The sequence below is a fragment of the Canis lupus genome, chromosome 23 (genome assembly GCF_048164855.1).
Source record: "Canis lupus baileyi chromosome 23, mCanLup2.hap1, whole genome shotgun sequence".
Taxonomy (NCBI): domain Eukaryota; kingdom Metazoa; phylum Chordata; class Mammalia; order Carnivora; family Canidae; genus Canis; species Canis lupus.
The window spans coordinates 27,435,255-27,461,805 of NC_132860.1; the positions used below are offsets into that span (position 1 = coordinate 27,435,255).

The window sequence follows — 26,551 nt, forward strand, 5'->3', positions numbered from 1 at the left end:
AGCTTGAACTCACAACCCTGAGATCATGACCTGAGCCAGAAATTAAGAGTTGGATGCTTAACTGCCTGAGCCACCCAGGTGCCCCTAAAGTAAACTATTGAAGTATAACATACATATAAAACAGTGCACAAACCATTAAGTATACAGCATGATAGACTTTCAAAAAGTGAACACCCCTATATAGTGAGCACACACCTCGAGAAACATTATTAATATTGTTTGGCAATGATACCTCATTAAAGCTGGAAAAAAATAAAATTACAATAAAAAAGGAAACCTTATTAACACCCCGCTATCGCTATTCACCTAAAGAATAACCACTCTCTTGATTTCTAACACCAAATATTTGTTTTACCTGTTTTTAAACATCATGTAAATGGAATTATACATTATGTACTATTTTGTGTCTTTCACTCAACATTATTTTTGTGAGATTCACCCAAGTTACATGAAACGGTAGTTTTAAAATTCTCTTTGCTGTATAACATTCCATCATATGAATATATCCAACTTATCCATTCTACTGTTTATGGGCATTTATGTTGTTTTCAGTTTTTGTCTATTACAATCGTATTGCTGTGAACTAGAGCATAACCTTTTCCACTACAGCCTTACTGAGGTACAACTTAAACACTTCATAATTCATCTATTGCTAAGTGTACAGTTTAATTAATTCTTAGTAAATTTATACAGTTTTGCAACAATTACTATAATTAATCATCCCAAAAGTATTTGTAGTCATTTCCTTCTTTCACTTCCAGTGGTAGAAAACCACTGATCTTTCTGTCTGTACAGTTTTGAATTTTCTAAAATTGCTTTTTAAAGATTTTGTTTTTAGGTAATCTTTACACCCAACATGGGGATTAAATATACAACCCTGAGATCAAGATTTGCATGCTTTACCAACTGAGCTAGCCAGGCACCTCAATTTTCTAAAATTTTCATATAAATAGAATGTAATCTTTGGTGTCTAGCTTCCTTAACATAGTTTTTTAAACTTTTTTTTTAATTTATAAATAATAGCTTTATTTATTTATTTATTTATTTATTTATTTATTTATTTATTCATGAGAGACACGGGGGGGGGGGCAGAGACACGGTGGGGGGGGGCAGAGACACAGGCAGAGGGAGAAGCAGGCTCCATGCAGGGAGCCTGATGTGGGACTCGATCCTGGGTCTCCAGGATCACACCCTGGGTTGAAGGCAGCGCTAAACCACTGAGCCACCCGGGCTGCCCAATTTTTTTTTAAAGTAGGCTCCATGCCTAGTATGGAGTCCAACACAGGGCTTGATTGAATTCATGACCTTGAGATCAAGACCTGAGCTGAGGTTGAGAGTCAGACATCCAACTGAATGAGCCACCCAGGCGCCCCCATATTGGTTTTCTTTTTTTAAAGATTTATTTATTTATTTATTTTTAGAGAGTGAGGAAGGAGCAGAAGGAGAGAGAGAGAGAGTCATAAGCAGACTCCGTGCTGAGCACAGAGCCTGTTGTGGGGCTTGATCTCATGACCCTGAGATCAGATCTGAGTCAAAACCAAGAATTGGATGATTCACCAACTGTGCTACCCAGGCATCCCAACATAACTTTCTTTTTTATTGCTAAGTAGTATTTTATCAAAGTGATAATGAAATGTTGTGTTTGTCTTCTCAACTGTCAATAGGCATTTGGACTGTTTAAAGTTTGGGGTTATTATGAATAATGCTGTTACAGATATTCACATGCAAGTCTTTTTATGGACATAAGCTTTAATTTCTTTTGGGTAAATACCTAAGAGAAGGATAGCTGGATGAAATGGTAACATTTTAAGAAACTCAATTTCCAAAATGGTTGTACCATAGTACAGTCTCACCAACAATGCATGGGAATCTGGTTTGTTTCCTACAAAGTTCACCATTTTTAGCTTACAAAGCCATAGCTCTCTGCCAAATTATTTACCATATTTTATAGATAAAGAAACAGGCTCAGAGAGACCAAGAATTTGACCTATATCCCATAGCTACTAAGCTTTATTTTTTGTTAGGAGTTCACTAGTCATTCCATTTACATGAATTCACATGTATACTCATATCCTCAAGAGATTTCCACTCTGGCAGAAATAGATTATTCAATATTTTTGGTTCCCAGTGGAAAAGCTATATTTCAGGAAGAAGTTTTTTCGATCTTTTAAAAGTTCATTCATTTTAGAATGAGCTTGGATGCTTACCTGATACCATATACAAAAGGATCAAAGACCTAAATGTATGAGCTAATACTAGAAAATTCTTAGAAAAAAACACAAGGAAAAAGGTTTTGAGGGGACACAAACATTCAGCTCATAATGTGTAGCTTCTATGGCCTTTCAGGGTCCCTGTTTTCCTCTTCATCCCCATCTCTCATTGCTTCCCTTTGGGTCTGCAACCCAGTCATACTGACAACTAGCAAAACTTGGATGCCTCTTGTTCTTGCCTTCCTTAGCACAAGCCTTTTCCTCTCCCTAAAATGACTTTCCCACCTTCTTTTGCTTAGATAACATCTATCATGTCCTTTAGGTGTCTTTCTTTAAGAAGTTTCCTGGCCCCCAAACCAGGTTAGGTATCCCTAATCTATGTTACAGCTCTTAGATGCCTCATGCATATCTCTAATGTGGCTTTTTATCACTTGGTGTAGCTTATTTGTCTTTCTTGCCCAACTGCTCTCTGCCTCAGTGAGCTGGAAGGCAGGATTGGCCTTGTTCATCTCAGCATCTAGTACGATGTGTGCCTTATACTATATGTACAATGAATGTTTTCCTTTGTATACCACTCAGCAGTTTTCAAAGTGTCCTGACACAAATTAACTCATCTATAGAGATATATTTCCTTAACATTCATTCCTTCTGAATAAAATATTCCTTAAGAAAACATTACCTTTGGGATGCCTGGGTGGCTCAACAGTTAAGTGTCTGCCTTTGGCTCTAGGCGTGATCCTGGTCTGGGGATCTGGTCCCGCACTGGGCTCCTTGTAAGGAACCTGCTTCTCCCTCTGTCTATGTCTGCTTCTCTCTGTGTGTCTCAGGAATAAATAAATAAAATCTTAAAAAAAATATTACCTTTACTTACAAGATTTATGTGAAGTCAGTTATCCGTTATGTCACTAATGTGACTGAGTTGGGGCCTAAACTATGTCATTTTTGCTTGATACACCAGAAGAGTTTAAGAAAACTCTTTTTTTTTTTTAAATGTATTCACACTGCTGATTTCTTTTTTTTTTTAATTTTTTTTATTTATTTATGATAGTCACAGAGAGAGAGAGAGAGAGGCAGAGACACAGGCAGAGGGAGAAGCAGGCTCCATGCACCGGGAGCCCGATGTGGGATTCGATCCCGGGTCTCCAGGATCGCGCCCTGGGCCAAAGGCAGGCGCCAAACCGCTGCGCCACCCAGGGATCCTTTTTTTTTTTTTGAGAGAAAGTGAGTGTGTGTGTGCAGGAATAGGGGAGGAGCAGAGGAAGAGGGAGAGAGAGAATCTTTAGCAGACTCCATGCTGAGTAAGGAGCCCAACATGGGGCTCAATCTTAGGACCCTGAGATGGGTGATAACCTGAGCCAAAATCAAGAGTTGGACACTTAACCAACTGAGCCACTCAGGCACCCCAAAGCAGATATCCTCTTAATGACTGATGAAGTAGGTGTCTGTGGGTGTGCAGTGCGGGATGGGTGCACAGAGCTAAGAAGCCAGCTCCTTCTGTGGGCCTCAGCTGATGATCTGACCATTTTGCAAGATCTCATCCCTAAGTTCCTGATGGCAGAAATTAGGGCCAGAACTAGGAAGGGCTTGCATGCTGTGGCTTAGAGGAAGCTGTTTCAGTTCTTAAAATCACTGAACTTTAGAGCTTTAGGTCATTTGGTTCAACCTCTGCCTTTAAGAAGTGGGGAAAGAGATATAATATTTTGCCCAGGAAACTGTGGAAGACCTACCTCCCACCAATCTTGTTTTCCTTTTTCCAGAAGCCTGGACTCAGAGGTCACTAAGGTGCTGTTCCCAATCAAAATATCTCTTAGTAGAATTGATCCCCTCTCTCTTTTGGTATCATCATCTGAATAGTTTACTCTGGGTAGAGGATGTGTTAATGTTATGTAGAGGGCAGGGCACCTAGGTGACTCGGTTAAGCGCCCGACTCTTGATTCTGGCTCAGGTTGTGATCTCAGGGTCCTGCTTTCAGACTCCTTGTTTAGCAGGGAATATTCTTTTTAATTTTTTTAAAATTTATTTATGATAGTTACACAGAGAGAGAGAGAGAGAGAGGCAGAGACACAGGCAGAGGGAGAAGCAGGATCCATGCACCGGGAGCCCACCGTGGGATTCGATCCTGGGTCTCCAGGATCGCGCCCTGGGCCAAAGGCAGGCGCCAAACCGCTGCGCCACCCAGGGATCCCAGCAGGGAATATTCTTGAGGATTCTCTTTCCCCTGCCTTTCCCCCTGTTTGTGTGTGCGTGTGTTCTTTCTCTCTCTAAAATAAATACATAAATCTTTAAAAAATATATTACTATGTAGAAATTCATGGAAGATGTAGTTCCTGCCCCTAGGAATTTATGAACTGAGACTAGGAGTTTAAGAATGACTTGTAGGGATCCCTGGGTGGCTCAGCGGTTTAGCGCCTGCCTTCGGCCCAGGGTGTGATCCTGGAGACCGGGGATCGAGTCCCACGTCGGGCTCCCTGCATGGAGCCTGCTTCTCCCTCTGCCTGTGTCTCTGCCTCTCTCTCTCGTGCTCTGTGTCTCTTATGCTCTGTGTCTCTCATGAATAAATAAATAAAATCTTAAAAAAAATAAGAATGATTTGTACATGCCAGTCAAGTCAAAAGAAAGATAATTTTTTAAAAAAAGATTTTATTTATTTATTCATGAGAGACACAGAGAGGCAGAGACACAGGCAGAGGGAGAAGCAGGCTCCATGCAGGGAGCCCGATGCAGGACTCCATCCCAGGTCCCCAGGATCACACCCCGGGCTGACGGTGGCGCTAAACCCCTAAGCCACCGGGGTTGCCCAGAAAGAGAAAATTTTTAATGTGAGTTTTATTTGAAAGTCAAACCAGACATTAAATAAAAATAATCTTTATTTTTTTACCTTTATTTGGACTTTCCAGTTTGTATATGTTGTTAATCTCAAATTATAATTTAAATTTAGGAAGGTGCTGAGAGTAAGTGGATATTTGCTTCTTCCCACCTGCCCCCACCCCCCAGAGTCAGAGTGGGTAGAGAGGGATGACATGCTGAGCACTTCTACAGGGTAGGGGTTTGTTATTTCCACCTCTCTGCTAGGACACTGAGGTACACCAGTGGTTAGGCTGCTGGTAAGGTGAGGGGAGCGGACATTTGAACCCAGTTCTGTTATCAGAATCCTATTCACTGCTAAGAAGCAGAAAAAGCTGACATTCTGGGTCCTCATTATCAACCTGAAAGAGCTCCAGTAAAGTTCAGAAGGAGGTCATTTGGTTTAAGCCCACTTTTTACATACAGATGGAGAAGCCAAAGCCGTAAAAGGCAGAGCAGCCAGCCTGGGCTGTGGGGGCATGTGGGACCACAGGCCCAAGAAAGGGCCTGGTGAGAAAGGGTGAAAGAAACCTGGTGAGAAACCTGGTGAGAAAGGGACATTCTGTCCAAGAAAGAGAAAGGGGTGGAGGGAAAGGCTATGCTGTTCTCATTCCCACACCCTTTATTGAATTATAATAATTTTCCAAAAAACTGAGTCCTGCTGCTTTAGGCTGTCAGCCTGCCATCACCCTCTTTTTCCCCAATCCCAGTACCCTTCAGGGGTCTCACAGACCATCTAGCTGGAAAGCAAGGACTGCGTGGGAGTGGGGCTTCTGTTAGTACACGCCATTCTCTGTCACCCCTGGCCCCCCAGCCCCTGGTTCCTTTGGTCAAACCTCTAGACAACCTTTCAACCTTTTAAAAACTGCTGTTAGTTCCTCCCTGTCTTGAGAAAATCTTTCCTAAGGTCTTGTCCTTACGTTTACAGTGGTGAATATAAGAGCTTTCATGTCCACCTTGTCACTTGATCCTCATAGCATCCCTGGTGAGATGGGAGGGAGGGGATTATTATTTCCATTTTATAGGAAAGAAGATGGAGTCTTCCCTCTTGATTCTCCAGTGTCATCAGGGAACAATTACAAATCTCAGCCTCATGCTGGCCCAGGTTTTCTCTCTCTTTCTCTTTCTCTTTTTTTTTTTTTGGTTTCATATTTTCTAGAATCTCAATGGCTTCTAAATGGCAGGCGTATTGCACATATGGCTGATGATCCACAGTTAACCAAAGGCTGTAGACACAGCTATGTTGCTTTGGCAGCGTCTCTCCAAACCCCTTGTATCCTGTGCCACTCCTGATTTCCAAGTATCATGTGCCACTCCTGTCCTGTCATGCTTTCAGCCTTTCCTGTACACAATTCATCATCTAATCAGATTGTTTTTTTTAAGAGGACATCAGTTTGCAAACTTTTGTTTTTATCCAAATGGATGTTTTGGTTTATTCTCTCTTGCCTAAATGTTAGGCATCCAACTTAATAGGTCCCCAAAATTAATATAATTTATTTTCCATCTTGTCAGTGCAAAACAAATGTGTTCTTAAGACAAAGCACTGAAGGCCAGAATCCTTCCTCCACTTCTCTTTCTTGACTCAGCAGCAAGTAAACAGTTCTGTAAACATGTGTGGGTGTGTGTGAGCATGGACCCACTGCTTTAATGCATTCTTCAGTGGTTCTTGTTCCAGCAAAGTACCACATGGCCCTGCCTTATTCAGAATGGAGATTCCCGTAGCATCTGGACTTTCATCAAGGCCCGTTTCAGCTGCTCATAGGTCACAAACATCACCACATTCCAGGTTCCCAAACGCAAAAAGGATGGTGTAAATCTGTTGAGAGAAACAACCAAAACATAGGTGGAGCAGACTAAGAATCCTGAATATACCACCAGTGCTCCCCCTATTCACAGTGTCAGTGCCAAAAGACCTAGGCTTCTGTTAGTCATGAGCATTTTCTGAGATTTCTTCAGACTTTTTTCTCTACTGAAGGAATTTAGGCAGAGGCTGAAGTCAGGAAAGGAAAGAAAACACATTTTGAGCCAGGTTCTGTGTTAGGCAGTTAATTCCCACAATTCTATAAAGTAGCTATGATGGTTGCCACATTTCTTTTTTAGAGACTGAGGCCCAGGGGCACGTGGTTGGCTCAATTGGTTAAGCATCCAACTCTTGGTTTTGGCTCAGGTCGTGATCTCAGGGTTGTGGATGGAGTCCTATGTTGTCAGGTTCCCTGCAGGGATCCTGCTTGGGATCTCTTTCTCTCTCTTCCTCTCCCACTACCCCTCCCTCTGCTCACTCACATGCTCTCTCTGTCTCTCAAATAAATAAGTAAACCTTTGGGAAAAAAAAAAAAAAGAGCAGGGGGAAGAGGAGGAAGAAAAGGAGGAGAAGAAGAAAATTGAAGCTCAGGGCAGTTAAGGAGCTCTACTAAAACTACCTGACTCCATATACCCTGCTGGGTATTTCTGGAATCATTTATATGCTGAGGGGCCATCCCTGAGGAGGCCCCATCAAGGCACCTTGAAGCTGGCACACCAGAGGGCAAAGACTGGGTGACATGATGTTTAGCTAATCTCCGGAGAGCCTACCTGTCCTGTGATAGCACAGCTGGGAGACAGTCCCCATATCAGCTTTGCAGACTCAAGGTGGACCCTGTGACCTGGACCTGCTCCCTCTTTAGCTCCTCTCTCTCTGCTAATACCCTCCTGGTCCTTTCCTCTTCTGCCAGACTTGCTTCCATGCCTTTACCTGTGCTGATCCTTCTGCCTAGGAATGAACCCTACTCACTTTCTTGCCTGGCTGGTTGCTCTTGGCTCTATAGGACTCTGCTTGGGCACCATAGCCTCATACCAAGGTTTCTCCAGAACCCTCAGCCTAGGTTCCCCAGGGAGAATAGCACTGGGGCAATGAATGTGAACTTCAGAGTCAGACCTGGGTTCAAACGCTAGCTCTATCAGTTTCTAGCTTTATGACCTAGGATAAGTTACTTAATCTTTCTAAGCCTTAGTGACCTCATCTGTAAGATATTTACCTCATAGAGTTGTTGTGAAGGATTAAATGAGCTAATGTATAGTATACAATGCAGGGCCCAATATCAGTCAATGCTCCATAAATGTCATGTATGTGTCTGCTGCTGTTTGAAGACAGGTGGCTACTGCTGATGATTGTAATGATAGAAGCACTTATAGGAAAAGAACAGTCTGGCAATTGAAATAGTTTTATTATATCACTCTCAGGTTTGAGAACCTGATTGCATGTTGGGTCCAATCTAACATTGCCTACCAGAAAACGATCTGCTGAAGTGGTGGGAGGTGTGAGGGCCAAGCCAAGAGCTTGGGAGTAGGATGGATGACAACATGTGGGGTGGCATCTGATAATCTGAGTTAGAGCCATGGCTCTGACATTTTAAGTTTGTGATCTTGGATAAGGCAGTTGACCTTTCTGAGTCTCAGTTTCTTTCTCAGCAAATGTGGAGAATACTGCCCAGTACAGGGGGTTGTTGAGATAATCTATATAAAGTGCTTTGCATAAGGCCTTGTACTTAGTGACTTAGTGATCATGGTGATTGTTAATAACCTACATTATTGAGTGCTGGCTTTTGGCTAGGAAGATGAAAGGCATATAAGCCACCAGTTCTGGCTTCAAGGAGCTTGTGATCTAGCATGGAGCATAATTTAAACTTACAAATCCTATAACACTAAGTAGGAGGTGGTAAATGCCATAAAAATGGTATCAAGGTATTACTGCTGAAGTTCACAGGGAGGAAGAAAAATTTATACCTGAGAGTGTTGGGGAGGTGGCATTTGAACTAGTTCTGAAGTATGGCTAAGATTTAGAGCATGTACCTGATATGGGAAAGGCATTTCATTAAGAGGGAATGATAAAAGCAAAGACACAGGAAATGTGACAATGTGTTTTGGGCATTTTGGCCACCATCAGTAGAGATCTATAGTCAGTGGGCTGGAGAAAAGTCTCAGGACTACCAACTACCTTTCCCTCTCTCTCCCTTGCCCAATAAATTTGGGCATAAATAGCACTTGACATATGCCTAGACTTCTTTTTCTCAGGTAAACCTCCCCTGACTCTCCAAATCAGATTTGGTTCACTTTTTTTTTTTTTAAACTTCCATAGTTCTTTATATTTGTCCTTTGTGACATTTACATCTGTGCTGTTCACCGTCACATCCCTAGGTGGACCCATTGGTATACACATTATACATGGAAGGAAGGAAAGAAAGGAGGGAAGGAAACAAGCTCAGGTTCTCTGGGAAGGGATGTTGGATGCAGGAGAGGGAGCCTTACCCCTTATAGAAGGCTGTGGGGCCCTCTTGGGTCACCATCTTCAGCATACAGTCCAGGGGGCTGCAGTATTGGCCTGGGGGCGAGTTCATGTACCGGGTCTTCACCACATCCACTGGGGAGGCCACCACTGTGGCACAGAAACCGGCTCCAAAGGCAGAAATAAAGTGGCAGGGGAAATTGTCTGTAGCAGGGAAGGAAGGAGCAAATATCAGTAGCAAATAACAGAAAGGCCCCTTTTCTATTCCATGTGTGTCATCCTTTGTCTTTCACTAAACTGTGGACTCCTTGAGTGTAACGATAGTGCTTTCTAAATCTCACACAGTACTTGCAGAATAGAACAGGGCTGTGCCACAGTTAGAAGGCTGTGCAGCCCAACGATCGCAGAGGAAAATGAAGTCAGAGAAGGCGACTCTTGCTTAAAGATGCATGATGGGATGTGCTGGGCTGGCATCCAGGACTCTGGCCTCCCTATCCAGGGTTCTTTCCCATTCATTACAATGAGCGACTGGGTTTTTTTTTTTTTTTTTAAGATCTAATTGGCATTATTAAATGATTCATGAATTGGGCAGCATCCCATCTAACAAGTAGAGAGGCATTCCTGTACTGGGCATCTTTATTGGGCACTACTCTTCTCTCTGCTCCTTCTAATGCCCTGTTACCTCTGAGTGGTGCCCCCTCTGTGGAATTTCAGGTTCCCTCCCTGCTGTGGGAGGGCAGCTGCCTGGAGCCCAGGGCCTCACCAGTGAGCAGATGATAGTCTAGCAGCTTCTCCTTGATGATGTCATAGGTCACCATCTCAGCACAGTTGACGATGGCATTCCTTGTGATGTTGGGCAAAGTTCCTGTTAAAGGATGGAGTCGGGACTGATGAGTGAAAAATAGACATGGATTTTCTGGTTGCAAGGCCACAGGCTCCAGTTTGGGGGCAGAAGTCTCCATTCTAGTGGTCTCAGAGGAGCCTGCCTCAGTTGAGCAGATTCCACACTTTCCTCTCTGGGGTTAACACTTAAATTATCCATGTCCACCTCAGAGACAGAAAATAGAGAAGCCTTCTTATGTTTGTTTGAGCCACATTTTGGAGAATAATCTGCAATATCTACCAAGATTAAAATATGCCTCCCTGACAGCTGGCTAAAACCAGGCAAGGAAGCCTTTGTTTGGAAGAGGGAGGCAAGGCTCTGGGTGACCCTGGGAGGCCCTAGGAGAGCATCAGGACCAAGCTACTGACATCCCAGATGAGGGCTGGGCTTTGGGAAAGCATAAAGCAAATAAGGGTATGACCCAAAGGTCCTGCTTAACCACTGGGCCACTGTTTCTTCTGCAAGGATTTGTATGACCCCTGGTCCACATGTGGGAGAGATTCCAGCATTTGTCAAGGTGACCTCCATTTGGACACATAGGGAACTTGAAAACTTTACTCCTGAGGAGGCCTCCTTCTTATCACTTCTCCCTGTACCCGACAACTCACAGCTGCCTCCTCTAGTGGCCTCTGTTCTCCATGTCCTATGGATAGAACTTTGTTGGGAAAGCCCTTCCCTTCCATCCCCACACACCTAGAGCCCTTGTCCTATGGATAGAACTTTGTTGGGAAAGCCCTTCCCTTCCATCCCCACACACCTAGAGCCCACTGAGCCTTTGAGGCCCAGTTTATAGGTCACCTTCCCCTCAGAGCCTGCACAGCCTCTCCTACCTCTGGCCCTGTACCTGAACATGAACCTAGCACATCCTATCCTGTGGAATGGCTGCTCCTTGACATATCTCATCTCCTCTCTTTGTGAGAGCCATGAGGGCATGGTGGGTATCTTCTATTCATTTCTGTCTCCTGCACATCAACCTGCACATGCTGAAGGGTTGACAAATTGAACTGAATTTGGGGCACTCTGGCAGGTCAGTGTGATAGTTTTGGTTGAGATGATCTTACAGAATCACTGAAATATATCATTCTGGGAGTTCCCTCCTTGCTCGGTTCTCTGCCCTAGCTCAGGGGTGAGGAGTGCTCTGCCCACGACCCTGTGAGCCTCGAGTCCAGGCCTACCTTTCCATAGGCCCCTGACCCCTTCTTCCCTGGCGATGGTCCTGTAGGCATCCATTGTCCCACTGTACTTCCTGTTGCTCCCCGCCCCAAGGTGTATGCTGGCCTGAAATCGGACCTTCACCACATCTGTGGGCTGGGCACATGATACTGCCATGGCTCCTGTGGTGCAGCCTGCCAAAATCCGCGTAGTGATGCTGGAGTCTGGAGAGAAGGAAAGAGAGTAGGTCGATGTTCTATTACCTACACTTTTCTGGGCTTGATGCTGTTCTCTGTGGGCCTGCCTCTGCCTGAGGCCTGCCTCTTCTAGGCCAGGGTTCTAGAGAGGCTCAGCAGATTTCTGACAGCAGCTCAGTCTCCTTGCGAATGTCTATTACCACCCTTCTATGCCCCAGTTCTGCCTCTAAGTCTATACTGCCCTCATCTCTGATCTATTAGCCTAGAGTCTGCTTCTGCCTACCCCCTCGATGTCTACAGGATACCAGGCACTCACGGTCTGATCCTTTGGGGGTGTAGAACTGCTTGACAGAGTCATAGAGGCCAATGCGGATGGAGGCAAAGCTCATCTGGCGCTGCAGGCCGGCGACCAGCCCGTTGTAGGGGCTGCGGGGGCCCTCGGTGCGCACCATGGTCAGGATGGTGCCCAGCACACCGCGGTATTGGATTCTCCGGGCTGCCTGTGTCGCCTGGTTCTCCCCCTGGATCTGAGGAACATCCCAGCAGAGTTGTGAGGAGCTGGGAGGGGGCAGATGGGGCTGGGTGCAGAAGGACCTGTCCAGGGCTGGTTCTTGAGAACAAGTAGGATTATAGTCATCACATCCCAGTAAAAACAGCTGAGGTCATCAGTGTAGAGCTCACGAACTGTTATACGTGGTGTGATGCTCAGCCTTCAGAGCAAATGGAGGACATATTGTTTTTCCCACAACAAGTGATCAGTGTTTTGTCCAAGGTCACAGTTACTTTTACTTCACACTTTATGGTTTACGAAGTAGGGCAAGGCCATGAAGGGCCCAAGGAACTAAGATTTTTTTTTTTTTTTTTTTTTGTCTTGGATGGTGAGGCAGGATTATAAGCAGCGGAGTGAGTGGCCTGCTCAGAGTTCTGTGTGAAGAAGAGCATGCGGGCAGACACAAGAGGTGCTGGAGTGGAGAACTCAGTCCCTCTTTTGATCTGAACAATGACCCTTGTCAAAAAGCACCTACCTGCAGGCGAACCTTGGCTGTGTCCAGTGGAAAGGTGAGGAGATCAGCAAAACAGGCTGCTGTGCCTGCCCCCAGGAATTTCACAGCTGTGGTAGGGGGTACCTCTGAAGGCTTTAGTCCAACCATGGTCCCAGAAGGTTCTGCTTGGTCCCTCCAGGGTCCAGGTGAGGTCCAAGAAGAGAGGCCACTTTGCAGCCCTGAGCTTTAGTGCAGGGAGGAGGCTGCAGGAGACAGGCCGGAGGAGGCAGATTGACCTTGGCCCATCCGGACCTGTCCCCAGGCTCTTTCAGTACTGGGAGAAGCTTTAGTAAGAGAAAAGCCTGGGCACTGCTATGCTTAGCTGAGGGGATTTGGCTTATAGAACAGGTCACTTCCCCATATCTTCTCTCTTGTGATCCTCACCCTCTCTTCCTCCTCCCTCTACTGACCAGGTGGATCTTCATCCTTTAGAGGAGGAAACTGAGGCTCAGGAAGGGAGCAGACCTCATTCTGACTCCACCCACCACCCTGTTCTCCGTCCCCTGCATCAAGCTGCTCCCTGGGAAGGACCTGCTCCCTGAAGTGTACAGAGAGCCTACCAGTCTCTCCACTTCAGGTCCCAAATCAACAATATGACTGTGCCTTGTGACTCACCTAAACTGTTAGTTATCTTGGATGAAAGCCTGTTTTTTTGCAAGACTGCCTGAATACACTCTTATTATACTTAAAATGAAATCCTTCCTGGCCTGTGATTCCTTCTCTGTCACTAGAGATTGTTAATCTATGATTAGAGATGTTTCCTCCCCACACTGTAAGATTTCTGGGGCTAGTATTCTGCTTTGGAGGAGGGAGGGAGACTGGTCCTGGGCTCCTTCGCTGCCCTTCCTCCCCAGAGTTTCTGGGGAGATGGGGTACAGAGTGTCCTGCTACTAATATTGGGGGCAGTGGCGGCTGATCTGCCTGGCTCAGCACATGCCTTTTTCCCCCTCACACTTCTGAGTGTATCCCTTCTCAGCTGAAGAGAACGAGTTTCTCAGACAGAGGAGGATCAATCTTGGATCAAGAGAAGGTGCCCCGTCTCCCAGTGTGCACTCATGCCTGCGCCCATCCTACTGCGGGCTGACCAGGGGCACGTTTGCAGCTGAAGGTCCTGGCTTAGCTGTGGTTACCTTGGAAAGCTGTCACACCTGTCATGGGCAGTGCTGCATTCTTATAACATGTACTTCTGTGCATCAGGTTTTGGTGCTGATGCCATTTCTTAGCAGGTCACACACCCTGGTGCCCAACTCACACATACCTGTAGCGTGCTGCGATCCTGGACTCTTAAGTGACCTCACCTCTGGAGCCAGGGCCAGTCCCACAGAGCTGTGAAATGGGCACAGTGTATGTGCCCTTCTTTATGGGGCAATAAGAAAACTCTGGTCCTGTGGTGAGGAGACCTGAGCTGCCTAGTCTTCATGGCTTACTAATGGTGGTGGGAACTTAGCAATATCATTTAACTTCCTTGGGTAAATGAGAATAATATATTACCTGTTCACCAATTTATCATTGGATGCAAAAAGATAAGGGTGACCACTCAAGTCTTTCAGGACTGACATTTAGAACTCTGGTTGTCTCTGTGCTGTCCCCTCAACCTACATGGTACCTAAACTCTTATGCTTGCTGCCAGCTTTCCCTAAAAAGACTGTTCTTAAGATGAAACTGATGTTCTAATTCATGCTAAAGTGTAAGTGATTATCTTAGCAATCAGATATTTTTGACCACTATAGGTTGGAACTCACCAGCCACTGGATCCCAGTCTAGAAGCCTGGGTCATAGTGTGGTGGGACAACTTTTAAATCATGCCCAGAAAAAGGGGATGCTTTTATTATTTATTTATTTTTAAAAAGATGATTATTTATTTATCTGAGAGAGAGAGAGAGAACGAGCAGAGGGAGCACTTATTCAGAACAAAGTCCTTGCCATGGTTGGCAGACTCCTTAAGATCAACCTCATGCTGGGTTCTTGGAATTCCAGGGAATCTGAGGATAAGCAAAAAGAGTCTGTGCCACTTGCCTACAAGGAACTCCTCAGGAGTTCTGTGGGGGTATCAGACACACCTACAAATAACTAGTGCAGGATGGGTTGGACGAATGTCAGGGGGCAGGAAAGCACCAAGAAGCGACCCAAAGGAGGAGGAGGCCCTGTCTTTTGTTTGTGAGGTGGGATAAGAACCAACTCATGGTGGGGGGTGGGAGGAGGGTCACATAAGTTAGGCTTTGAAAAGTGAGCAGGATTTCAGCAGCTGAAGCAGGAAGGGTGTTCCAGATGCAGGGAAGGCATGAGCTTGTGTCAGAGCCCAGCGTATGGATTCAACTAGGGAGGAGGAGAAAATGACCACCTGACTGTGAGGCCCTCTGTAGAGTTTTACACACAATCCCATTGAATTTTCACAACTTTCCTGAGAGGTAGCTGCTCCTTTCCCTTACTTTTGGATGAGCAAACCAAGGCTTTGAGACATTAGCTTGCTAAATATACCAGCGACTAGTGTCAGATCCTGGTTCACTCTGTTATACTAGGCTCAAAAGGGCCTTGGAAAGAAGGCAGGGCAGCATTTAAATCCATTTTATGGATGAGAAAAAGAGGCTAAAGAGGCTTAAGATGGAGAGAGACTGGTTTAAAGGCACAGAACCTCAACTAAATTCCTCTGATGGCGAGGAGGCCCCTTCACCTTTCCCCTAGAAACCCCAGTGGGTATGGTAGTATGGATTTCCAGACCTCATCTTTTTTATTGAGGGCATTCAAAGCCCTTTGCAGTTAATGAATTATTTTGCAAACCCATCTGAGAATTAATGCATACAGAACAACAGCTTGGTGAGGAATGCTGCCACCAGCTTGGCAAATGAAAATGGCCTGAGAGGCTGAGACCTGTGTGTGCCACACAGTCAGGCCTTGGGCTCCCTCTGCAGTGCTCCTCCCACAGCCTGTTTTCCTGCTTTTCTGTACTGCCTCCCTGAGGGTCCAAGAAGGATCTGGCTCCTAGGGGTGGTGGTGTGGAGCCTGGCTGAGGGGACAGACTGCAGCGTGCTAGGAGAACCCTGTCCTCCACTTGCCTCCTTCCCCTTTCCCTTTGCCTACAGGAGACCAGCAGCTGCCAGGAGGGCTCAGTTCCCAGCAAGGAGGCTCTGGCTCCTTTGTCTGGGGCTGGAATGCATGTGCAGGTGTATGCACGAGCAGCTGCCTCTCTTGTTTCAAGCCATGGCATTTCCTCTGCTTTTCCTCTTCTCTGACGTGAGCTGGACTGCTCAGAGCCCCAGCATCAGGAATGAGTGCCTGACAATCAGGGTTAGGGAGGCCCTTGGGGACTGTGTTCTCTAATGTCTCTTACTGGTTGTAGGAGTGTCCTTTCTTCAAAGCTTTGGGGATTGTGTTCTCTAATGTCTCTTACTGGTTGTAGGAGTGTCCTTTCTTCAAAGCCTTTGGTAGCCACTCAGACTCTAAGGGAAGAATCCTACGAGTTAGGTATTTTTACTCCACTTGAAGAGTTGTGAACTGAGGCCCAGAAAGGTGAAATGACCGGGCAGAGGTCACATAATGAGCAGAAGTGGGATTCCCACCAGGGCTGTGTGACTGATGCATTCTCCAGCCTCCTGAATTGATACTTGAGAAAACCTAGCTGGCAGCAGAACTTTTGCCACTGGCAAAGGTGAAGTTGAGAGCAAGAACTCTTCTCTCTGTAGCTCTGCTGGGGCTCTTGATGGATGGATGGGGTGTTCTTGCTATGTGGCCATGGTAGTAGTGCCCCATTAATGTCTGCTCAGTGCTTCTTGCATGAGGCATGGGGCTGAGGGCTTTATAGGTATTGACTAATTCAGTCCCTTTATAAGGCTATGCAGTAGTGGTCACAGTGATTCCCACTTCATAAACAAGGGATGTCAGGCTCCAAGGGCTTCCGCCAATCATAAGACTGAAGGGATGGGGCTGGGATTGGAGCCCTGGTCTGACACCGTGCCTGTTTCAGGGTCCAGAGCCTCACATTTCAGGGAGAGCTCAGGATCCCTGGAGCTGCTTGTTTACAGAGTGGATTCTCAGAGGCCCTCAAGGCCAGATATCCTGATTCAGGTGTAGGCTGGGGCTGGGGTATCTGTTCTCCATGGCAGCTCTGAAGCAGGGGTCAGGGGACCCCGTTCTGAGATGCCCCGCCTGGTCTCACCCTCCTGGCAAAGCCTCCACAGCATCCCCGCGGAGGAAGCCGCCTGAGTAAAGAGTTTTGGGGGCTCTGCAAACCTCCCTGTATATAAGGCCAGAAGTGCCTGTACCACCTCTACCCAGAAAAGGGGTCCCCAGGACCCTCATGGGGAAAGGGCTTAACGCTCTGGAGGGGTTCTGGAGATTCTGTGCCACACTAAGGAGAAAGCCATATTACTTATGGAGATTTGCAAAATCACAGCAGAGGCAGCCAGCAGAAAAGGGAAAATGAGTTGTGCGTGAGTGACACAGGTGTGGGGGTGTGACACAGCCCAGCCAGTGTCCCCTCATCAGGGTTGCAGTTCTCCCTTTCTTGACACGGCTGGGGAGGAACTAAATCTACCAGCCCTGTAGTGACCCCAGATTGGTGTCCCATCAGCTCCAGACCGCTCTCTGTAAGCTAAGGGCAGCACATGGAGGGGGAAGGGGTGGTGGAGAATGGGGTCTTACCTGTGAGTCAGCCAGGGTTGGGGAAGCACGGGGTTCCCTTAAGGCTCCTTAGGGCTCCATCCCTGGAGGTGGCAGCAGGGATCTAGTTGCCCCCTTGCCATTCACTGTTGTCTCTGCTGCCTCTGGCTTGGCACCTATCTTTATACGTTCCAGCTGACCTGAAACCTTAGCCCATAGAAGCTTAGTTGACAGCTTGATCACTTGACAAGAGGCGGCTGGCTGGTGAGTGGCAGGGAGGTGAGGGGAAAGGTCAGAGTTCCAGATCTGGTTTAGTTCCTCTGACTTGTGGTTCTTTAAAATAGCTCCTTCCAGCTGCTGGAAGAGCTACCTCAGGTAATAAGGGTAACATATGGGGATAGGGGTTGGATTTGTCACCTTTGAGAATTCAAAGGTCAGGGCCACACACGATAGGCTGGGCAGGGCTCTCCTAATATTAAGTAGGCTCTTGGCGCCTACTATGTGCCAGATACTTTATATACATTATTTCTGTATTTCACAACCCTATGAGGTAAGTACTATTAGGATTCTGTTTATTTATGTGTATTTTTAAATATTTTATTTATTTGAGAGAGTGTGCACAAACAGGGGTGGGAGTGGGCAGGGACAGAGGGAGAGAGAGAGAGAAGCAGACTCCCCGCTGAGCAGGGGGGCCAACCTGGGCCTTGATCCCAGGACCCCAGGACCCTAGGATCATGACCTCAGCCAAAGGCAGATGCTTAACTGAGGCACCCAGGATTCTGTTATTTAATTTTTTATTTTATTATTTTTTTGAATTGTTTTTTTAAATAACAGCCTTACTGAGATATAATTCACATATCATACAATCCACCTATTTAATGGATACGATTCAGTGGTTTTTAGAGTTCGGTTATGCAACCATCATCACAATTTTTTTTTTTAAATTTATAATAGGCACACAGTGAGAGAGAGAGGCAGAGACACAGGCAGAGGGAGAAGCAGGCTCCATGTACCGGGAGCCCGATGTGGGATTCGATCCCGGGTCTCCAGGATCGCGCCCTGGGCCAAAGGCAGGCGCTAAACCGCTGCGCCACCCAGGGATCCCCATCATCACAATTTTAGAATATTTTCACCACTCCCACCCACCACCCCTTAATATCCTTGTGAACATCAGCAGTCACTTCCCTTCTTCCCTTCCACTCAGCCCCAAGCAATCACTAATCTACTGTCTCTATTGTATGATTTCTGAACCTTTCATATAAATGAAATCATATAGTATGTGACTAGCTTTTTGCAGTTAGCATAGTTCTTTTTTTTTAAATTTTATTTATTTATGATAGTCACACAGAGAGACAGAGAGAGGCAGAGATACAGGCAGAGAGAGAAGCAGGCTCCATGCACTGGGAGCCCGACGTGGGATCCGATCCCGGGTCTCCAGGATCGCGCCCTGGGCCAAAGGCAGGCGCTAAACCACTGCGCCACCCAGGGATCCCAGCATAGTACTTTCAAGATGCATCTGTGTCATAGCATGTATCAGTACCTCATTCCTTTTTTATTGCTGAGCATACTAACATTTGTAATGCTTATTTTACAGAAGAGAAAATGGTGTGAGGGAGGGACAAGGACTTACCCAGGTCCTACTGGTAGTGTATGGTAGGGCCTACCTATAGCCCTTAAATTATAACATCCTATGCGCTGTGACCATTACCATCTGAGACATGGAGGCTTCAGCACGAATGCTGCTGAAGGGAGCCACAGGGCGCTGGGAAAGGTGTGTGAAGCACAGCCTGAAGAGTCCCTAGCAGTTGCTACTGTGGGCACTGAGGGGGAAGAGTGGGGCACATCTGAACCTGGGACCCAGGTGACATAGGAAAGAGGTGGGTAAGGGGACAGAAGAGGAGAGGGGGAGGGAGAGGGAGGGGAGTTACCTGGGTGGGGCAGAGGGGTAGGCAGAAGCCATTTCTGGATTTGAGTCCAGAGCCATGGCTGCAGGGCAAGTGGTCATGAGTCCAGACACTCAAGTGCAAAGTCAAAGCTGTGCCTGTCCTCTTCCTTAGAACAGGCCCTGCCCTAACATCAGCAGCACAGGCAGTTGTGTTAGCGTTTATAAGGGAAGGGGCTGCTAGGATTGCTGAGGTTGTGCTCAGGAAGTAGGTTCTGGGCTCTAGCTGGAAATGCCTGAAGGTGGTGGGTGAATTGCAGCAGGTACATGGTGTGGGATAAAGAGTAGGAGCTCAAGGGACACCTGGGTGGCTCAGCAGTTGAGCACCTGCCCTTGGCTCAGAGCATGATCCCCCGGTCTCAGGATTGAGTCCCACATCAGGCTCCCTGCCTGGAGCCTGCTTCTCCCTCTGCCTATGTTCTCTGCCTTTCTCTCTGTGTCTTTCATGAATAAATAAATAAAATCTTAAAAAATAAATAAATAAAAAATTTAAAACAAACAAACAAAAAACAGTAGGAGCTCAAACAAGGAGGCTGCTGTGGGCCATGGAGTACCCAGAAGGAGGACTCAGCTTACATGGGCCTGGGAAGCTTCTTGAGGGCAGGGCTAGGTGTGTCTGCTTTGGCTCCCTGTCCCCAGAATCCAACAGGCGCCAGAAGTTCCAAGGTTGGTTGCAAGGTGGCTGGGTTCAACAAGCATCTGGGGATCAGAAACACCCATTTTCAGGTCTCAGCAGGGACAGTGCCTGAAAGGAAGTGAGGGAGTTGATGGCTAATTGTCAAATGTGTACTTTATACCCTTAAGCCAGGCTGCATGGCTTATACCCTTGCAAGGCATTTCACCTCTGAGCTGTCACCCAGAAAGAGATCCAACTTTCTGGGAGAAGATACTGGTAAATAACACCCTTTTAAAGTGTAGGTGGTGGTTTACAGGCCCTTAGGGTGCCCTTGTGTTATTGGGGGCTGCCTTGGCCTGGATAGGAGAAACCACCTGGGTAGGAACAGCCCATGTCCTCCTGTGGCCTTATCCTAACTTGACCCAATCAGGTTATTTACAGAAGCTGGAACAGGATTTGGAAGGAATATTCTTCATCTGAGGCTTAACCCCTCAGGTCTGGGCCCCTGACTGCCCCTCTGTCGGTTCCATGTGGCCTTAAGGGAGGTGGAGCCCTGTGCTTTGAAAGCTCCACTGTCAACCTTAGAGGAAGGCACTGGGGAGGGGGTGAGCTGGCCGGCTGAAGGTGGGGGGGGGGGGCGAGATGAACAAATGAAGGGGAACAACCTGGTCTGAGGGCACTTCACTGATGGTGGGGGGCACTCTGTCCCTCCTTGGGATTCCTGCATTACCCTGTACCCTCTAGGGCACATCCTGCCTGTCTCAGAGTTGTCGGTGTGTTTGCCTATCTGCTGGTCTCTGGAAGCTTCAGGAGCTTCAGGAGAGTGGGGGAGGAGTGGGAGGAGCTGACATTTCCTCAGCTTTCACTAAGTGCCAAGTGCAGGCGAAGCACTTTCACAAATGTCATCTCATTTCATCCTCACAACCACCCCAGGAAGTGTTATTATCTCTGTTTTACAGATGAGGCAACAGAGGCTCAGATAGGACATTCAAGCCAGAGGGGACCTATCAAGGAAGTGGCAGAGTCAGATCTGTCTCTTCTCTATCCCCAGTGGCATGTGGCCCTTAGTGCCCTCCAGGTTCTCTCTCTGGGCTCATCCTCAGACTTAACTTTTCTAGAAAGTCCACCCTGGTTGCTCCCGCCCACATGGTATTTCTCCATGAATTTCCCAGATTCAGAGCACTCGTTGGCTCTTCCCCGTGTGCAGAAGCCTTGTGACATCTCTGGAAATGTTTTGTGTGGTGATTCATTTCCTAGCTACATGAACAGAGAGGCACATGACTTAAAGTTTCAGTTTAACTATAAAATGGGTATCATGATCTGCAGGTTATAGAGTTGTTTTGAGGACTAAGCAAAACGACCTGTGCTTAGGGAAGAAAGCGGGGCCCTTCACTTTAGTTCTCCTCCAACTTTCTCTTCCAGCCACTCTGTGCATCATTGTCCCTTTCATTTTTTTTTGGCAAGGACATCCTTTATTCTGGCTTAGCTGTTCACTTTGGAGAGATGTTGGGTACCAAATGGTATGTTTTTTAAAAAATATTTTCTTTTTAATTTAAATTCAATTAGCATATAGTGTATTACTAGTTTTAGAGGTAGAGTTCAGTGACTTGTCAGTCTTATATAACACCCAGTGCTCATTATATCAGGTGCCCCATCCCCCCACCTCCCTTCCAGTGACTCTGTTTCCTATGATTAAGAGTCTCTTATGGTTTGTCTCCTTCTCTGATTTAATCTTGTTTTATTTTTATTCTTCCCTCCCTTCTCTATGATCCTGTTTTGTTTGTTAAATTCATACAAGTGAGATCGTATGATAATTTTCTTTCTCTGATCAACTTACTTTGCTTATCATAATACCCTCTAGTTCCATCCGTGTCATTGGCAAATGGCAAGATCTCCTTTTCATGACTGAGTAGTATTCCACTGTGTATATATACCACATCTTCTTTACCCATTCATCTGTTGATGGATCTTTGCCCCTTATCTTCTCTACAGGCCCTGTCTATAGGTTTGTTTGGAGTGTGACAGTCTTAAGCCAGAGCTATCCATCCTGGAGAGATCAGGGATTCTGAGCAGACCTGTTTCAGGAGACCCTTCCACTTTGCTGATGGATTTGAGGCATAAGCAAGGGAAATATGGTGTCATTCAAATCTGGACCAATCTGATCTCTCACCATGAGACTTCATGTTGACCCTGGCCCCCAGTATCAGGTGAGCTTTTTTTTTTTTTTTAATTTTTTATTTATTTATGATAGTCATAGAGAGAGAGAGAGAGAGAGAGGCAGAGACACAGGCAGAGGGAGAAGCAGGGTCCATGCACCGGGAGCCCGACGTGGGATTCGATCCCGGGTCTCCAGGATCGCGCCAAACAGGGATCCCTTTTTTTTTTTTTAAATTAGTTTCAGGTGAGCTTAAGGGACTACATGGTTTTCTTTTTTTTTTTTTTTGGACTACATGGTTTTCAAACTTTCCTTTGGCTGTCAGAGCACAAATGGATTTCTAACACCCAGGGCTAGTGGCCAACCCACAAAACAACCGTGTACAGAATATAAATACCAATATGATTTTATTCAGACACAGGCAGGAACAATGACCTTCAGAGCTGGGTAAAAACAATAAGTTAAAAGCATGGTTAGAATTTCAGATAATCAGATAAAAAGTCTAAAGGAGGTGATTTTCCCCCTCTTTTTCTATTGATTAATTCAACACAGCATAAAAATAATTTATATCTACAAAATATCCTTATTTCTAAGTAAATCAACTGGAGGTGGCCCTGGATTTCCTCAGCTATGCACAATGCATACAATCTTCATCCCGTCCTCTACCCCACCCAAACTTTAAGGCAAAAATGGCCAAAGAAGATGGGCTCATGTCAGCAGTAGGCTATCAAAGACACTGGAAGGAGTTTCTCAGCCGAGAGATGCCTGGTTGGGTCTCTTGGTCAAAAGATGGGTGGTTCCACTTGAGGACTGGAGTCTACTTTGATTCTAGCTGTTGCCTCACCTTAGAAGGAATGAGCTGAAATCCTGGCACGTGGACTTTGGACTGGTTTGGGAACATTCCTCCAGTCGGTGCTGGATGGGTCTCAAGGCATCCATGGACTAGGCTGGTGGTGGTTTCAGGACTTTCATGGCCCTGAACGAAGCACACCTTGTGTCTCATGCAAGCCAGACAGGCTGAAGGAGGGTGGGCAGGTGGAGCCTTCCCTTAGTGTTTCAGGCTGTATTAGTCTTTCTGGGAATATTGGGAAGAAAATATCCGTGCAATCCTGCGAGTTTCTTCCTCAGGCAGGTTAGGAGGCAGCGAGTTAGGTCTGGGACGACAAGGCCTTCCAGACAAGGCTCTGCTGGAGGCCCCACTTTTGTCCTGAAGAGGAAGAAGTCAGCTAGGTAAGCAATGAGGATATGGCACCTCCAAGAAATGACTTTGGTTCCTTTTGTATTTTGGTCCTTTGGCTAATATCGATACAGAGCTGACTGGTTTACAAAGTATACCTGATCTTGCTTAACCCTCACCTCAACCCCATAGGTGGGTGCACTGTTCCTAGGTCACATAAAAGAAACTACAGTTACAGTTCAGGTTTAAATGAGCTCAAGGTCCCAAAGTTTGGAGTGGCAGAGCCATGATGTGAACCCTGGCTTAGAATCTTTCTATGCCTCGAGAGGAGGAATCTCCTCCAGTACACGCTGAAAGCCTCATCCCTTCTCTTGCTGCATGGGTATAGATAAGTCATTTGTCCTCTCAGTTGTAACTGTTCCATATGTCACCCGGGGAATATATCCAACTGCCAGGGAGAAGATGTTGGTGAATAATACACTCTCCATATGTTCTGAGAGCTGCCAGGTAACATGAACCATGTCCCCACAACCCCGCTACCAAATCTTCCCTGCCTCAGGCTGACAGGGTATCACTAATTCCCCTTTCAGGTCCTCGTATACATTTGGGTTATGAGATTGTGGTCTTCTGGACTCCTCTATGGCTCACTCTTTTACTCATTCAACCCCCACCCCCACTTAATTTTTTTTGTACCACATTCTTGCCCCCAAGGAGCTCAAAGCTATACAGAAAAGCCACCCCAGACGGCTGGCTGACAGTAAGGCCCAGGGGAAGAGGTGGAGGTATGGCAGGGGAAGAGGCAGTGCTAAAAGGAGATGGGAGTCGCCATAACAGGTGAACTTGGCTGACCTCACGGCATGTAGCCTGCACTATGGATGGGTATCTCTTCTCTGTCCCCAAATCCAACAGCTGAGATCTTCATAAGGTGATGGAGACACAGACAGCACACAGTACCAGTGCCCAGGCCAGAATGACCAGAATCAGCTTGGTGGAGATTTTCTGATTTTTCTAGATTTTCCCTAGAGATTTTCTGGAGTCAGTAACATTTAGTAATCCCTTCTTTCCTCCATTTCTTTAACCTTTCAAATGCCAGGATGCCTGAATGGCTCAGTGGTTGAGCGTCTAGTGTCTGCCTTCGGCTCAGGGCATGATCCTGGGATCCAGGATCGAGTCCCGCATTGGGCTCCCTGCGATGAGCCTATTTCTCCCTCTATCTATGTCTCTGCCTCTTTCTGTGTTGCTCATGAATAAATAAATCTTAAAAAAAAACCAAAAATTTTAAATGCCTGTGAGGAGACAGAAATGTACAGAACCCAGTTCTGACTTCCATAGCTCAGAGAGGACAGTGATCTACTAAAAAAAAAAAAAAATAGAATAGCAGCCAGATTGTGATAAGGGGAGTGGAAACCAGGCAAACTTGAGGATCCTTGCCAGTCTGGAATTCTAAATGCTAAAGGAGTGCATACAACCTGAGCAAACTGTCAGCACTGATAGCCCACAGTTAGGTTTGCCTGAGAAGTAAGAGCAAAACGGTGCTAGTAGAGATGAGAAGATAACAGCTCTGTATCTTCTAGGCAGGCTTAGGCTAAAAGGAGAAAAAGGAAGCCCACCCTTTGCTCCCATTTGGAGTTCTTCCTTCCAGGATATGATAGGCACCTGTACCCTATAAGGCTTCAGGACAGGGTAGGCCAGTTGCCCAGTCACTGCCTGTTGGCCTCCCCATCTAGACTGGATGGGTGCTCCTGGAAGACACAGACTGAGTCTGATGTTTGTGACTCCAATTGGGCCAGATCCAAGATGGGAGCTTGGTAGCTGCTAGATCAGTGAATGGGTGGGACCAAGCCATGGTGACCAGAGGCTGAAATTGGGTGGGGAGGAGACTGCCTCTTACAGAAAACATCTTATTCATTCTAGAACCACTGGTCATTGGCCTACCATATGTCAGGCCTTTGGTTAAGTCAAATCCTCAGGGGCTTGGCAGCACATTGAGTCTCCATATACCCCTCTCTACTCCCAAGATCCAAGACTTGTTTTGTGAGCTATTTGGGATTTAGAGGTAACACCAAATCCCCTTCCAGTACCCTGGCTACTTTGCAGACAGATCTTCTGGGTCACCAGATGTACCTTGCTTTTCCATTTCTTTCTCTGCTACAGTTAAGGAGGACTAGAGAGATGCTTGTTCTATAAGCTAGATGGGAAAACAGGCCTAAGAGCAGTCTCCTATCTCAAATCCTAAACCAGGCTTCTGTGTCTTCATCTGCCAGAAGAGAAGCATTGTTTAGGAGGCTCTGATGAGTCTTGTTCTCCATCATTGGAAGGGCCAAGAACGTCAGTTCCTGAAATGACCATCAAAGACCTTTGTTGGTGACTCATCAAGCCTTTCAGGAGCCTAAGATCTGTTCAACCCCCTCACTTTTTAAGGACATTAAGTAGGCATGGTTTCTGTCCCCCACAGGGCTGCTTAGGCTACAGGGGAGAAGACAGATGCCAACCTACCCAGCAATCACAGAGATGAAGCTCAGAACTCAAACACGGAGAAAGGAGCAATTCCTAACAGCCAAGATGGACAGGGGAGGCTTCACACAGAGGTGAGATCTGAGATGCACAGTTTCAGCAGAGTTGGGGGTAGGGAAGTGAGGTCATTTCCCTTGAGGGAATTGCGTGAGCACAGGCCTGCACCTGACCGGCTGGGCCAACATCTGCCCTGGAGCTGAATCCAGTGTGGCTGGTTTAGTCAACTTCCCAGCACCCATGCCTGGACCCAACAACCTAGGGGAGCCTTATCTGTATGGCCCAGGCCCAGGGACAGGGCTTGGCTCTGTGTACTGGGCAGGGCAGGGGGTGTGGAAGGACAGAGAACACACACTCAGCAGCACTTGGCTTTTGTTGACCTCAGTAGAGTCTAAAAAACATCTTGGCTAGGAGCAAAGGTTCCTCCTTCATCAGAGCGGTTACCCCAAAACACACAACTCTGGTGGGGCTGGGCAGGGGGGGACATTGCTCAGAATAGGGATACCCCTACATGTACTGACTGTTCCTCTGAAGTATTTGCATGCTCCTGTTGAAGCTGTGGGTGTGCAGGTACCACGAAAAGAGCAGGGCCCCAGGTTCAGTACAGATACCACCAGCCTTGTTCAACTTTTACCCCCTTGGCTGGCTGCCCTCCCCTAGGCTGGGACTGAAACTTCTTTGGGGCCAGAGAGTAGCCGATTGAGCAGCTGCAGCTAGGAACAGGGGGGGAATGGGGACAAGATCCACAGACTGGGGGCTTAGCCCTAAGAGGCAAATCGTAATTTGACCACCCAGCCCAATTGCAGCATGGCTGGGCTTACCCTGTTTCTGCCTATGATTTGCAGGAGCCTTAGAGATCTTGGAGTGGCAGCAGGCGCCCACATAGAAGCTGGATCATCAGACCCAGGGGCTGCAGAGATCTTGGAGTCTGGACAGTGGGTGTTACATATGGGGTAAAGTCCCT

General features: G+C 46.7%; 2 protein-coding genes across 11 annotated transcripts in view; both read right to left on the reverse strand.

Annotated features, from left to right (window-relative positions):
* Window positions 1-5,059: 5,059 nt before the first annotated feature.
* Window positions 5,060-17,396, reverse strand: UCP3 (uncoupling protein 3). Its single transcript, XM_072794574.1, has 7 exons — window positions 17,229-17,396; window positions 12,573-12,793; window positions 11,864-12,074; window positions 11,374-11,574; window positions 10,079-10,180; window positions 9,339-9,519; window positions 5,060-6,870 (listed from the first exon to the last, which is right to left on the reverse strand). Exons 2-7 carry the CDS (start codon window positions 12,696-12,698, stop codon window positions 6,756-6,758), a joined length of 936 nt encoding a protein of 311 aa, XP_072650675.1. The 5' UTR covers window positions 12,699-12,793; window positions 17,229-17,396; the 3' UTR covers window positions 5,060-6,755.
* A 641-nt stretch (window positions 17,397-18,037) lies between these two features.
* Window positions 18,038-26,551, reverse strand: part of C2CD3 (C2 domain containing 3 centriole elongation regulator) — a 152,199-nt gene continuing 143,685 nt past the window's right edge. For 4 of the 10 annotated variants that reach the window (XM_072794551.1, XM_072794543.1, XM_072794540.1 and 1 more), the window contains one exon: window positions 22,290-23,106. In XM_072794551.1, coding sequence (XP_072650652.1) covers window positions 23,048-23,106 — 59 coding nt within the window. In that variant the 3' untranslated portion in view covers window positions 22,290-23,047. The other 6 variants (XM_072794539.1, XM_072794546.1, XR_012015670.1 and 3 more) reach the window with 5 other exon arrangements.

Coding starts and splice junctions, on each gene's coding strand:
- UCP3 (XM_072794574.1), bottom strand. CDS start 12,698: ATGGTTGGACTAAAGCCTTCAGAGGTACCCCCTACCACAGCTGTGAAA. Junction 12,075..12,572: donor CAGCCAAGGTTCGCCTGCAG/GTAGGTGCTTTT, acceptor GATGTTCCTCAG/ATCCAGGGGGAGAACCAGGC. Junction 6,871..9,338: donor CCCACAGCCTTCTATAAGGG/GTAAGGCTCCCT, acceptor TTCTCTCAACAG/ATTTACACCATCCTTTTTGC.